The following is a 15666-nucleotide window of genomic DNA, read 5'->3' as shown; positions in this document are numbered from 1 at the left end:
AATTATGGAACAGGACAGAGAGACTAAGGCAGGCTCATTCCTGAGAACTGAGGACTTCTCAAAGACTTCCCTGAAACTTCCTTAGATGTAAGCCACTCTAGGATGCTTCCTCTCCACCTTCCTTCCTCTCTCCTTCACCTGGGGCGTTGTCTGCTGCTGAAAAATGAGTTAAAAGAGATGCAACTATACCTTGACCAGCCTGCATTCCTAGGATGTCAGGGCAAAGCAAATGTAAAATTTTTCCGTGGACCAGTTAAGAGACCCATATAAAATAAGTTAATGTGAGGTCACTCTAAGGTCTATTCAGTAGGGACCCCTGAAAAAGCAAAGGGGTCTCAGCAGAAAAAAAGGAACTCAAGGGTTCCTAGGAGTTGTATAGGGAATAAGTTAAAACCAAAGATTCAAAAGGGCCATAGGGGAAAGTTCCCTAATGGTGGGAGAAATTTTTGAAGACCCATGACAGCACCTAAGAAAAAAGACCCTAAAAATATGTCTCCTAAAGAAGAATATTATAGCTGTACAAAATTATATTTATCTAAAAAAGTGAAATTGTTCATCATGAAATAGTGGTATTTGCCAATTTAATATTCACAATATTGTAAACAATGCACTACATTCCAAAACACATCTGTCTTACTGATTAGACTAGGGAAAGAGTCAATCAACATGTATTTTCCAGTTCCTTCATTTGCAAAGCCTGAAGGTCACAGGACCTGCCTTCCAGGGGCTTACATTCAAGAAGGAAAAAAAGAAACAAACACATAATGAATTCATTCTATCTTACGTCGACTGAATAAAATTTTAGAGAAGCTCAGAGACTGAGAAGAAGATAACCATCGGTCAACAACCATTAGATCATCAGTGGCCTTTTAATATTTGAGTAGGAGAAGAGATTATCTTAAGGAGGAAAAATGGTAAAATTAAGGTATAGATGACACAAACATAATAAGCCTAGTGATTAGACTGATTTAATCAGAAAAGAGAGACTGTGTGAGAAAAAGTAGAAAATATCACTAAAAATGGTGAATAGGAGTTACATTATGATTAAAAGCAAATTCCAAATTGAATTAAGTAATTCCTCTGCTTAAAACCTCTTCAGGTTCTCTGTTGTCTATACAATCACATTTAAATTCCTAGCCTAATGGGCCTTTCCCATAGTCTCTCCAGCTACTTACACCACCTTGTGATACATATGCTGAATCTTACTTAAGATTTAGCAGCTGAATCTTAAATATGCGTGGCACTCTCATGACCATGAATGTCCATGTGCTATCCTTTCTGCCTAGAATAAAGATGAAGCTCAAATGTGAAGTCATTTTTCTTTTTAACCATTGGAGGAAACACAAGCAACACGACAGACTGGACAAAAGATACAGTTTTGTGATTCTGATGAACTGTCTAAAACCATGCAAGGATCACCTTATTAGTAGTGATAATTTGATCTCTTCTTCTTTTCCAAATAGTCCCTGTAACTTTTATACGATATATCATATTGCCTGCCTTCTACATTTTTCCAGTACATCTTGTAAGTTATAATCTAAGTACGAATTGTATACCGAGGTTGCTTCTGCCCTCACTGTGCATATCCAGTAGAGTCTTAATAAAAACAACCTCTTAGGGGGAAAAAAAAAAAAAAAAAAAAACCTCTTAGGGATGCAAAAAAAAAAAAATGGAGGAAAATACTGCTTATTAAGTAACATTTTTAGTCTAAGACTTTCTGTTGCCTTCAGTCTTTTGGTGTATACTCTGAACTAGAGTTTAAGTTTTCTAGAGAAAAGACCATTTACACACACACACACACACACACACACACTCCGTGAATGATCAGCGCCTAACAAATGTGTGTTGAGTGAATGAGATCAAAAAGAGGGCATATAAAGGACATTAGCAACAGCTCTCAGAATACATCTAGTCTAGACCATATACCTAAAAGTGACAATTTACTTGATGATACTTTAAGATAAATTTTAACTTTGAGGGTGAACTGGCAGAAGAGGAATGGTAAGTTTTCCAAACATGTGGGATACCATGGAAAAACTTAAAAATGAGTAAACAGAGCAGGATAAAAAGAGCTGTGGACTTAGCTGAAGTAAAAGAAGCAGATGGAGAAGTCCAGTAAGTAAAGGTAATTGGTGTATGAAAAGGAAGTTTGGCTGACTATTTCTTTAAAGAAGCAGTCACTTCCTTAAACATCTAATGGGATCTCATTTTATAAACAGTGCTGATTGAGTATGAAGCCAACTGCAAGTCATGTAAGAGAAAGGAGCATAGAGAGAACTGCAATTTAAAACTGAGTAAGTCTTACAATAAAATGGCCAATGTAGGTATGTCTTTAATAAAAACCTGACAGTGAGGTAATCACTGGGTTTTATAGTTCAGTATTTCAGTGAAGGATAAAGAATATCCCTATGTAGTAATGACTAGAATCTTGTTAAAAATCAATGAAGAAAATACAAAGGCAACGAGTGTATTATGGAATTCAAGCCATTTTAATTTCAACCAAGGCCCAATCAGCCAAACATAGCCAGAATATGGATATTTTTGACTAGTTAAATTAAAAATCTGCAAAAGAATTATGTGAGAAAGGAAAAGAGTAAAATCAGTTTCTCAATCAGCAGGACTGTACTTTATGAAAATTTCCATTAGCCATAATTATGAGGATTTTCCAGGAACCTTGACAAAAGTTACTTTAAAACAAAACAAAACAAATAAAACCCCCAAAGTTGAAAAGTATTTTCCAATACAGGTTAGGTTCCTCTACGTGCTAACCCAAATCAAAATTGTGCACATCAATTTATATTATTAAAAAGTCTATTTGAGTCTCACCTTGTCCACTCTACCAAAATGATTAGCTAATTAACAAGTGTGAAATCACAGCCTGAAATGGAAAAGAGGTGAAGACGTAATTATATTGGACAATTGACTGGTCTGCTTCATAATCAACTAGCCCAATTGTGAAATAAAAGGTAAAAAAGATTGGGAGCAATTTAAATAACTTTAATAATGTACCTGGTTAAAAATATTACTTTGGCTACAATTAAAGGATTTATAGTTAAGAAGTACATGCATTTAGCCTGTGTTTGGAAACATCATAATCCATATTTTCTATTGAACAAACTAAGTCTGGCATACATAGCATGGTTGAAAACAATGATTAGTTTAGAACTGTGGGGAAAGATGTGGAATATTTTTTACTAGATCCTAACTTGCAAGATTTAGTTTCCATATTGCAAGTGTACACACAAATGGGCATGCAGGGATATGCGTGTTCTTTTGCTATTGATGAGATCAGGGTTGCTTCATAGAAAAGCTTGCTAAAATAGTGTTGAAGTGAGCATTTGGATGAAATCTCCTATAGGACTCTTACATGTGAACTGTAGCCTTTTAATAAGCCCATTCTTTATAATTTGAGGATGAGTCAATATTAATAATTTCAATACAATAAATCTAAATAGCAATTAAAGAACCTAACCAGGTGAAAATAAAATTATTAGCACACAGAAATCACTTATGGTTTTAGAATGTTAAAAGTCTCCCAGATGAGAAGTTTACATTGAATTTGTTTAAATAATTATAATTCCTTAGTTAATGCATAAGTATATACCATGAGAACAATACTGCACGATAAATAGAAATTAATTATGCACCAAATTTGAAGCTAGAACTGTAACAGGAAAAATAATGCACTGGACAGTTGTTCATCTATTGTTTCATAGACTTTCACAATAATGTGGTGTAGAAACTCAGTAACAATAAAATAAATCTGTTTGACTTAATGTTTAAAAAGATTCAGATCTTTATTTCTAATAAGGCCTTTTAAAATGAGTTATAAGAGTAAATTGTAGTCTTTTGTAGTGTAATCCAAAGAGAATTATCTGAGCTCTAAAATATTATTACATAACATATTTGTGAAATTTTTCTTAACAGCTCCAAATATTATTTTTAGCACTTATAGTCCTGACAATGTTATTCCTGAATTCTTGTCTGGCTGATAGGTGCTAGCAATTTGTGCAAATGTAGGCAACTTCCTCTCAATTAAGATAATATGGATTGAAACAAGTTTCTTGAAATCCACATGGGAGAACAGACAACCTACATGGTAAAAAGTCTGCAAACCTTATTATGGAAAGGAAAACAGGACTATTTAGAAAGGAAAAAGAAAAGGCTTGTTGATAGGACATGAGAGCTGTCTCCAAGTAACTGAAGGGCTGTCATGTGGAATTGTGGTTCAAATTAGAATCCTATAATTATTCATTCATCTAACAAGTATGTATTGCATCCTTCCTATCTGCCAGACATAGTTCTTGGCACTGGGCATACAGTAGTGAGCAAGAAAGACAACATCCCTCTTCTTATAAACCTTACTTTGAATGGCCAAAACAGAAAAATAAACAAGTAAACAAATACATGATCAAGAGACTGGTAATTTCATATGGTGGTAAGTGCAGTGAAGAAAAACAAAATACAAAAACAACCAGGGAAATGTGGCACAGGAAGATTGAGTTTTTTTTTTTTTTTTTTTTTAAGATTTTATTTATTTATTTGACAGAGAGAGGCACAGCGAGAGAGGGAACGCAAGCAGGGGGAGTGAGAGAGGGAGAAGCAGGCTTCCTGCGGAGCAGGGAGCCTGATGTGGGGCTCGATCCCAGGTCCCCGAGATCATGACCTGAGCCGAAGGCAGACACTTAATGACTGAGCCACCCAGGCGCCCCAGGAAGATTGAGTTTTGAGCAGTCAGCACAGACTTCTCTGATGAGGTAATTTTTGATCTGAGAACTGAATGAGAAGCAAGAGCTATATGTATAAAGATCCAAGGGCAGAGCATTCCAGACAGAGCAAACCCTAGCAAAACGGTCTAAGAGAGGGAGGACCCTGCCATGTTGGGGAAGTAGAAAGAGGGCCAGTGTGGCTAAAGAAAATTGGCACAGGAGGAGATTGGCTTTTGACAAAGGATGGACAGTGGATTCCCAGAAGGTTTTATTATTTTTTTCAAGTTTTTATTAAATTCTAGTTAGTTAACATACAGTGTAATATTAGTTTCAGGTGTAGCATTTAGTGATTCATCACTCCCAGAAGGTTTTAATTCAAAAGTCTCTCTCTGTGACACTATACATAAAACCAAAATAGAAATAAAATCATAGCGGCGCCTAGGTGGCTCAGTTGGTTAAGCGACTGCCTTCGGCTCAGGTCATGATCCCGGAGTCCCGGGATCGAGTCCCACATTGGGCTCCCTGCTCAGCGAGGAACCTGCTTCTTCCTCTGACCCTACCCCCTCTCATGTACTCTCTCTCTCTCATTCTCGGTCTCTCAAATAAATAAATAAATAAATAAATAAATCTTAAAAAAAAAAAGAAAGAAAATCATAGGTGCTGCTCTATGAGGTAGGGGATAGAAGGCCCTCAGTGCACCTGCTCAGCTGAACTCCAGTTCTCTGCCAAACACTGATGGAGTCAAACTGCCTTCAGTTTAGACATAAAATAACAAGATACAGAGAGGATAAGTTAGAAAATATGATCTAGAGGAAAGCATCTGGATTTGTATCAAATAGACCTTGGTTCAATCCTGGGGCTGTGGATGTCAGCCTTTGGATGGGAGGAGCTATTTCCATGCTCCCAAATTCTGGTCTGGCCTTGTGACTTGCTCTAACCAACAAAATGAGGGTGGAAATTATATTGCGCAACTTCTGAGCCTCAGACTCATAATTTCCACTCTTGCATTTTTAGAATACAGCCGCTTTGTGAACAAGCTCCGTACAGTCTCTTTGAAGATGAGACCATATGGAGATCCAGGCCCAGTTATGCCAGCTGAGGTCCCAAGCACATGAATAAAGCCATCAAGGACCAGCAGCCACCAAGTCTGTCAACTAACTGCAAATGCGTGAGTGAGAACAACTAATGTCACATGGGGCAAAGTCAAGCCCACCCAGCTGTGCCCTGACCAGATTGCCAAACTATAGAACCAAGAGCAGATTACTTGTTGTTTTAAGCTACTAAATTGTGCTTTGATATGCAGCAAGAGATAAGTAATACAGAAATTGGTTATGTTTGCTAACATAATGGAATCTAAAACATGTGGCATTGGCTTTCGAAATGAGAGGGGGGCAGAGACGTCTCTTGGAAAATCAAGAGTCGGCTGTTAGTAAAGGCTGGAAAAATGGTGAACAAACTGTTAGTGGAGGCTTGAAATGCAGTGTGAAAATTGTTATTGGAGACTGGGAAAAGGGTGGCCTGTATTATGTAGTGACAGAACAATTGGCAAGAATATCTCTGGTGATAATTCAGAAGATAGAAAATGTACATAATGCATGTGTGGATCTGACTAAAGAAATATCTAGACAAAACACTGAAAGTGTCGGTTGAATGTTTCTACTCAAGAATAATAAGGTACTGTAAGAGAGAAATTAACTTAAAAAGGATATATTTAATTTGCTAAGCAAACTTAGAGCAAAGCAAAAGGGCCCAGGACTTGCTGTGTTAGAAAATAAAATTATTCTTAGTCTTTTTTCTACTCTGGGAGGAAAAGATTTTCAAAGTAAGAAATGACCTTAGGGTAAAGATCACATCAAAAGTGTTGCTATATGATTCTTTGTCAAGATTTTAGAAAGATTTAAAGCAGATCCTAGTAGATTCTCTCAGGTAGACAATATCGATTCTAAGAATCTTAAGGACATTGTGCCACAGCAGGAGAAATATCCAAAATGGAGAAAAATCTGTCTAAACAAGAACTATGAATGTGGCTTTAGCCCTTAATAGATTCAAAAGTTTTTAAGCAAGTTTTCTTTTCTTTTCTTTTTTCTTAGATTTTATTTATTTGAGAGAGAGAGACAGAGATAGTGAGATAGAGAGCACAAGTCGGGAGGAGAGGGAGAAGCAGGCTGCCCACAGAGCAGGGAGCCCAATGCGGGACTTGATCCCAGGACCCTGGGATCATGACCTGAGCCGAAGGCAGACGCTTAACCGACTGAGCCACCCAGATGCCCAGGCAAGTTTTCTGATGACGTGACTAAGAACTAGGACTAAAAGGGGCAACTGAAATAAAGAGAATAGGGGTTAACTTTCTATGGCAAGTAATAGGTTGAAAAAGTTACTCAACTGCCAAGAATGGCCATCACTGGCTATTTCTTAAACAAAACAGAACACAACTCAGAGGCCAGAATAAAAGCCCAGAGGACAGAGCCAATAGCTGTTAGGAACAACGGATTAGGGAACCATTAGTAGGGAGCAGAGTGGGGTCCTACTCAAGGAACATCCTCTTGCCTCCCACGAGGCAAGAGAGATAATAAAGAGATGGAGAGAGGGACTCAGCATTCTGAGCAATTACAGCAACTCCAGTTGAGGGTCCATATGTATGAATGAGGCCACCTTGCCAGTCCCCGGGCATCCCTCCAACTGACTGAAAATGCATGAATGAGCCCAAGCGACACTTTGTGAAGCAGAAGAACTACCCACCTGAGCTCAGCCAAATTGCCAATGCACATGATTGTGAGCAAATAAATAATTGTTGTTCTAAGTCCTGGGCAATTGTTTTAACTTTCTCACTCTATTATTTCATATGAAAATTTTTTTTTTTTCAATTCTATGTTATAGGGATATCATGAAGATTCAAAGCATAACTTCTGAAAAACATTTGGCAATGTCTATACTTTCTAAGCACTCAATAAACGGTAGTTAATTATGTGTATAATAATGATAATTTTAACAACAACAATGTATAATAATATTAAACAGTTCATGCAAGGTAGTGATCTAGAAGCAGCTTTGGACAGAGACTGGACTCTCCCAGGCCAAAGTTGTTTTCCCTAGACGTCACTGCCTCTCCATACTTGTTAGCCTTTCTTTAGGGTATTTATTTACTTGGGGGGAAAAAAAAACCCACCATATTTAAAAACCAACAATTCATTTATGCTAATAAGTTAGACTAATTCATTCCATGGTGTCTCTGAGGGCAGAACTATAAAACATGGATGGAACTTATGAGAAAGGCCAATTTGGGGTCAATAAAAGAAGATATTCCTAAAATAGGGTTTTCCATAGCTATAACAGCCTTCTTTGCCTTAAAGATCTAGCATATTTCTTGTTACTAAAAGCACTCCAAAACAAGTTACATTTACTCTGTCATAGCTATTGACACATAAGCTTAGATAGTTGGCCAGATGATTTTTATTTCCCTTCCTAAAGTTGTGCGATACATATTCTGTTTTCTCAAAAAAATCTCTATATTTTTAAGACTCTTAAGTCTTAAAACACTACCCATCCATTTAAAAACTTCCCTGACATTTTCATTTTCAGATATGTATAGATGCACTCCAGAAAGCAACATGGGATATGAAAATTTTAAATTGGCCTTTTCTCCTTTGATTGAGATCAATACTCAGAACAGTCAATTTTTTATGTGTTAACTGTCTGTTCATATGACTGAAAACAAAATAGAAACTCAATATGCTTTTGCCAAAAATCTATTTATTCATTTATTGATTCATTTATCCAATGAATATTTATGAAACATTTATCAAACTCTCCCTATAACACTAAACATTGTGTTATGTGGTATAAGGTTGTATTTTATGGAAAAAGCTATCACTATTTGATTCCAAAGAAATAATGAAGAACCTTAAATATTTCTCAGTTTCTAGTTTTTGGTATTTTATGTTGAGAGACTCACTATATGTGCACCTATTGGTCTAATCATGTGATACTTACTAAAACAAAACATATGCATTCAAGATATTTTCTCACTAAAAATCAATCACAAGTTTATTCTAATATCTATACTATATACCGTATAAATGAAGTGAATTTTTGCTTAGGTTTGAATTTGATTTGGAATAATACTAAACACTTCTGAGTTTATCTATGTAGTGATAAAGATGTATGCAACTTGCAGTCACAGATTACATATTTGCAGTATATTATATGTAGATGCCTGAGAGAACAAAATTTATGATATAATTCACAAAAATAAAATCTTTTTATCTATTTCCTGTCAGTATAATGTGGACATGGGTCAGGAGGTTCTTTTATGTGCAGTCTAAAAAAGTTTTAATATTACCAGTTAAACATAGCATTTCTCTGGTGTGTCATTACAGTTTAGCTTTAATTAAGCTTGACCTTGAATGCTTTCCCACCTTTTTTTATTTAAACATGAATGCAGAAGGGGGGGAAATCAGAGGGGGAGACAAACCATGAGAGACTATGGACTCTGAGAAACAAACTGAGGGTTCTTGAGGGGAGAGGGGTGGGGGGATGGGTTAGCCCGGTGATGGGTATTAAGGAGGGCACGTACTGAATGGAGCACTGGGTGTTATATGCAAACAATGAATCATGGAACACTACATCAAAAACTAATGATGTAATGTATGGTGATTGACATAACATAATAATAATAAAAAAGTAAAAAAAAACATAAATGCAATATATACTTATATGTAAAAAATAATTTTAATTATATTCTCAATATCATTTTATGATGATATTTTAAATATCATCTTTATCAAACATAAACAGAATCTCAAGAAAGGCAATCTACATATTTTGGGACATTCCAGGGAAGACTGATTTGGGAAGGAAGAATATAGTTAATAAAAGCCATCTTTGATGTTATTTAACACAAAAGCAAATACAGATCTTTTTATATTTGACATTAAAAATCTGATCATTTGCCTCCCTAAGAAACCACATACAGCTTTTATACAGACTGCACAGTAAAGAATAATAATATTTCTGTTTACTGAGATATCAACTGGCATTTCACTGTAAGTCAATGGTCTATCGTTGCTACAGCATATTAGACCTCAATCTGGCATCTACAAATGTCAAGAGTATAAAAAAAGTATAGGATGAAAATCAAAAGCATGTTCCGAACTCCCAAAAAAATAAAAAAAAAGGGAAACAAAGTTCACCTAAACATATTTGCTGCAGAAATCAGTGCAATATTCAGCTGTCAATCTAGAAAAACAACGAGGGAGCCACCCTGTCAGTAGGACAGGATAATAAAATTTCCAGCAGATGTTCAGGCAGGGCTCTAATTTTTACTGAACTCCCTTGATAAGCATTTAATTTCTTTATCATATGCAGGCTCGGCAAATTGTCCTTCATCAAAACTGTATTGTGAAATATTAATATTTCATATGATAACAAAACTCCATAGAATAACCTTTGTCATATTAAGAGCATCCAAATTTCAAATGTCAAGATTCTGAATTTTAATACTTTTTAAGTAGATTCTTGAATTGGCATAATAAATTAAAATAAGGCTAATCTAAATTGGTATGCTATAATGTCACACAAATATACAGAACATATAATATCTCAATAGATGTCTTTAGTAAGAGGCTGTGGGGAAAACGTGTTTCTACCTACTGAGTTGTATGCTACAACATTTCTTCAGCAAGAAAGTATAGACGCTCATAAGACAATTTCACATTCACAACAGGTTTAGTCACTAATTAGGGACAATATAAGAAAACAAAACAAAACAAAAACCCTGGATCTCTATGAAGCAAACTGATTACTTTGCAAAACCACGTATGGGAAACAATTGTTTTTGAAAATGGCATTTTATCATTATTTATGTCATTATAATCTGCAAAAATACATTTAAAATAGTCTGTACAAATATTCTGTTCTACCCACCATCAAAGCAAGTAACAGAGAGCTTCCTAAGGAAGCCCCCAACATTATGTTTTATATGCTAAATTTAATTTGCATTTGTTCCTTACTCTCCCTTTCAACCAGCATCACAGACTTGTGAATTGATAGATTAAATTCAAATTGGAGGTTTAGAAGGAAGTTAGCTTCCACATTTATTTCTGCTGGTGATCCTAATAAAGGCTACTGCTCCTAAGTTACTGAAAGAGACAGCATCACAAATCAATGCATGTCACCAACAGAGTAAAGACAGATGTCTCTGATTAATCAGAATTCAATTTTTTGCCAGCAAACAGCAAATTCAAAGCAAACATTTTTTCCTACAGTTCTTCACTTGTACCTGATTAGCCACCTATTTCTGCTTACATATAAAATTTTTAAAACAGTGTAACTATAATGTCATCAGAGACTCAGTTTTTCTCAATGGATTAAACATTTGATAACAGCTTCTGAGTTATTCTTAAAGGATGAATTGAAACAAAGACAAATATACTATCAATATTCTACAAAGCTGTAAACAATTGATTAATGATACTCTAAAGCTGAATCCAGTAAGTTCTGTTTATCTTTACACTTTATTTAACCAAAGTATTTCTAAATATTCCGCCAATTTATTTGAAAAAGAACCTCCCTTTAGTTATTTAAACATAAAAACATTTATGAAATTTTTTATGCCCTGGTTTTTCTAACTTTTGAGGATTCTCTAGAATCTCTTGTAAAGCTAAGTGTCTGAATAAGACAGCTGTAATGTTTTAGCCATACTAATGCCAGCTATTGATCCTAGTAAGAGGAGAAAGAAGGAGAGAATGTGCTTAATGGGGCATATTTGTTCTCTATTATTTTCTTTGCCTACGGATAAGGCTGATTTAAATAATGATACACTTTCTCAGTCACTAGATTCACAGATTCTTACACATTAATTATTACTAACTACCAGTTAGTACTAAATACATTGATAGATTTAGCATTTAAAATTTTATCAATAAAGGATCTAAGAATGTTAAATTCTGCTGTACTTTTCTAATTCAAAACCGTATAAGGATGCAACCTTCTATTGTATAATTCATGCTACTTTAAAGACATGAATTTATACACTTTGTGCACTTTAAAGAATTAATCTTAACTGTAATAGGTACTTTATTTTCTACTAAGTATGTCCATTCATGGTGTGAATACAAAGTCATCATGCCAAATTAAAGTCAGGTATATGTACTTTGAAAAAAGTTTCTATATTTAAAAGTTCAAGAAGAATCTTATTATCAGAACAAATGAGGTACACTGAGTGATTCTTTTTGACATGAACTGGGTCCCAGATTATGCACAAACCAAATCCTAGTCTCTCCAACTCTGAGTTCAGGCAGATGTCCTCAATCACACACATCCAGAAATCACAAAATAATTAATGCCAAAATAAGAATTCATGAGTTTGTGACTATTACATGAAATAGCCACTTCTGTAATATATATATATATATATATTTGATGCTTCCTATACAAAACAAAATGGAGAATACATGCCCTTCCATGGGACAGAAAGATTGGAAAAGAAATAAAAACTAACTTGGACTAATAGGTCTTGTCCAGTAGTTGAGTAACTATTATTTCTTGGTCAGGCAAATCTTGCCATCATAATATTTCTGCTCTAATTAAAATACATGATAGACATTTAAACATGACTTCAAAAATATTTTCTTACCTTATCAAGAGAGAAAGTTTTGGTCAGGGCAAAACCCCATCCAGCTTCAAAAGCTCTTCGAATCATTGATGTACTGGTAGCTGGAGTGGCACTAGCAAGACCAAAAGGATTTATAAACTTCAGTCCAGCCATTTCCACACTAATGTCCACCAGATCAACAGGAGTGTAAAAGAGGGGCAGTTCAGGCTTGGCAGAAACCGAAGCTCCATATTGCGACTGCGAAAAACAAACAGCCAATAACTGTTCTTGCATCAGATCTGACTTTTCCATATAATCTTTGACAAAAATCACTTCAACACACCATTCAAATTAATATAGATTATCTTGGTCTGTTTACAGTGATGAAAACTGGCAAAAAAAAAAGTCAGTTAGCAGTGAACCAAATTCATATAATAGAATCTTTTTCTAATTTTATTAACAGAAATAAAATCAATTAAATAAACAAACAAAAAACTCTATTTAAAACATATGGAGATTCAAACACAAAAGGGAAAATTTTCAGAATTTATCTCCCTCTCCCTGGTCCCATAAACCAGACTTTTTGTACTTAATTTGTGGAAAATGTCTTTAGTGCTCAGAGATATGGGCAACAGAAAGTCAGGAGGCCTAAATTCAATTTCCAGTAGTCTCACTTCTGTTTATGAGATTTTAGGAAAGCCACCTAATCTGTCCATGTCTTTTTCTCCTCTATCGTTTTCAGTAGAGCAGCGGGAATGCTGGTTGCCTAATGTCCTACCTCCTAGGGGTACTGGAAAAGGCAGGCGATCATAAGCCACAGGAAGACATCTAATTTGGAAAGTGGGGAATGTACTCATGTGCAAGAGGAGAGTTTCTTTTTTCAGAACCCAAACCAGTACCAAAACAGTTAATGTCGGGAAACCTGCAACTGGCTCTCAAAACTGGAAATTTCCTTTGTTAAAAGAACACTGTAATGACATTACCTTGCATTATGAAAACACTTATGCAAGGTGCATGGCACACTGAAGAGGGTAGGTACTTGCTAAATGTTGTCTCTTCCTGGCTGGGGAGGTTATTAAAGATCTCATCAGGCCTTTGGTTTATAAAGTGTCTCTGTCTCTGTCTCTTTCCTTTTCTCCCTCCTTCACTTTCTCTCTGTTTATTTCTGAAAGACAAATAATTCTGGCAAATATAAAAAAGGATGAATTTTCTAAGCCAAACTGAAGCGATAGGGCTAGTTAATCCTGAAGTAAGAACTCCTTTCCCTTGTGAACCATCACTCAAAGGAAAAGTTGTTTGAGCATAACTTTAATTTTACAGGAGTGTGTCTTATGTAGATAAAAATTGCCATGACTTGCATACAAATTATTTCTGGACCTCCACCATTTATAATGCAAAGTAAAGTTCACTTAATATGTAAAAAGGCATCAAACTTGTCAATTGAAAGACTAATGTGTCTCCTGCACCTACAAAGAGGTGCCTGACCATATCAAAGCTTCAGCTGTTCTGGGTTTCAAGGCACATTTCTGAATATTGGTCAGTCCTGTTCTGAATATAATTTCTCCTGTCCTCATGTGGAATTGTAATACTATTAAAAAGATTAGCAAAGACAAAAGGTATAATGTATAATATAGGGAATATGTTAATTTGATCCATGTGTGTGTGTGTGTGTGTGTGTGTGTGTGTGAATTTGTACAGGGGTACATCAGGGGAAAAACACCTTTGATGTGATTTTTCTCAGCTGTGCAATCATAGTTTAAATTGAATCAGGCAAATTTAGGTTAGACTAAGGAAGACTTTCCGGACACCATGGACTGGTCCACACTGGGAAAAATCTAGATGTAATTTTTGTATCTGAGGAATCTTAGAAATTGCAGGCAAGTTTGTGTCTGATGCTAAGAGCAGAAATGCATATGGTTCCATATTCTTATTTAGGTGAGGTGAATGACACTACTAGAAACTACTAGTTTTCTTCTCTTTTTAAGGTTTGGTACTGAAATATCTATTCTCTTCAATCTTACAGATGAATTTGTTATAATCGTAGCTATATGGCATTAGGCAACAGCCCAAGGAGGTAGATAGAGATGTACAGTTCAACTTGCATTTCTTAATTTTTTTTTAAAGATTTTATTTATTTATTTTGAGAGAGAGAGAATGAGAGAGAGAGCACATGAGAGGGGGGAGGGTCAGAGGGAGAAGCAGGCTCCCGGCCGAGCAGGGAGCCCGATGCGGGACTCGATCCTGGGACTCCAGGATCATGACCTGAGCCGAAGGCAGTCGCTTAACCAACTGAGCCACCCAGGCACCCTGCATTTCTTAATTTATGTAGTTTAAAATAAATAAGGCATTGCCCTGAAATTATTAAGACGGTTGCTGCCTTAATACTAAAACGGGAATGACGTGGACAAACTTCACAAGATTTTCCTTAGGCTTCAAAACAAAAATAAAAAACAAACAAACCAAAGCAAACAACAACTAACAAAAAGTAAACACACACACAAAACTTTCAGATGAGAAGTACAGCTTCTTATAAAACATGTATTTCCTTTATTGACAAAAATACTACTGATGTGTATGCATATATGATATAATCTAAAATCTACTTGTAATAGGCAGCTGTTTTTCATATTGCACATACAGGGCTTTTGTTTTGTTTTGTCTTTGAGACTTTTTTTTTTAAAGATTTTATTTATTTATTTGAGAGAGAGAGAATGAAAGAGAGCACATGAGAGGGGGGAGGGTCAGAGGGAGAAGCAGACTCCCTGCTGAGCAGGGAGCCTGATGCGGGACTCGATCCAGGGACTCCAGGATCATGACCTGAGCCGAAGGCAGTCGCCTAACCGACTGAGCCACCCGGGCGCCCGTCTTTGAGACTTTTTACCACAGTGTGGCGCTACAGCAACCCAGTCTGTCCAATCTCCTAATTTACTCATGCCCAATGTATGCTTCCTTTTCTGAAGTTTAAAAGCCTGTTCCCTCTGTTCCCTTGCTCAGACAACTTAAGCATTTCAAATTTCAGCTCTCACCATGAGGCTAATTCCTCCCAAATCCCATTCATAACCTTCAAATTCACATTTCCAAGAGACTTCAAGACCTTTGGATATGGATGTTTTGCCATTAATTCAAACTCAACTGCTTCAAAGTATATCTCATATTCTCTTCTAAAGAATATGTTATCCGATTTTCAATTTCAGACAATACTATTTTTCCAGTCATCCAATAGTGTTCGTAAATAACAGTTGTCAAAAACAGCCTAGATTATGTTAACTATACTGGAATTAAAATAAAAAACGTAATTGAAAGAAAGAAAGAAAGAAAGAAAGAAAGAAAGAAAGAAAGAAAGAAAGAAAGAAAGAAAGAAAGAAA

At 35.7% G+C, this 15666-nt stretch overlaps 1 protein-coding gene across 2 annotated transcripts in view; it reads right to left on the bottom strand.

The window, feature by feature from the left end:
- DPYD (dihydropyrimidine dehydrogenase) overlaps window positions 1-15666 on the bottom strand; it is an 802992-nt gene that overhangs the window by 368934 nt on the left and 418392 nt on the right. For both annotated transcript variants that reach the window (XM_035017962.1, XM_035017963.1), the window contains exon 13: window positions 12343-12558. In XM_035017962.1, the coding sequence (XP_034873853.1) occupies window positions 12343-12558 (216 nt within the window). The remainder of the gene's footprint in view (window positions 1-12342; window positions 12559-15666) is intronic.

The sequence above is a fragment of the Mirounga leonina genome, unplaced genomic scaffold (assembly GCF_011800145.1).
Source record: "Mirounga leonina isolate KUSES-001 unplaced genomic scaffold, KU_Mleo_1.0 Mir_173, whole genome shotgun sequence".
NCBI lineage: Eukaryota > Metazoa > Chordata > Mammalia > Carnivora > Phocidae > Mirounga > Mirounga leonina.
This window is presented reverse-complemented; position numbering and strand designations above follow the sequence as displayed.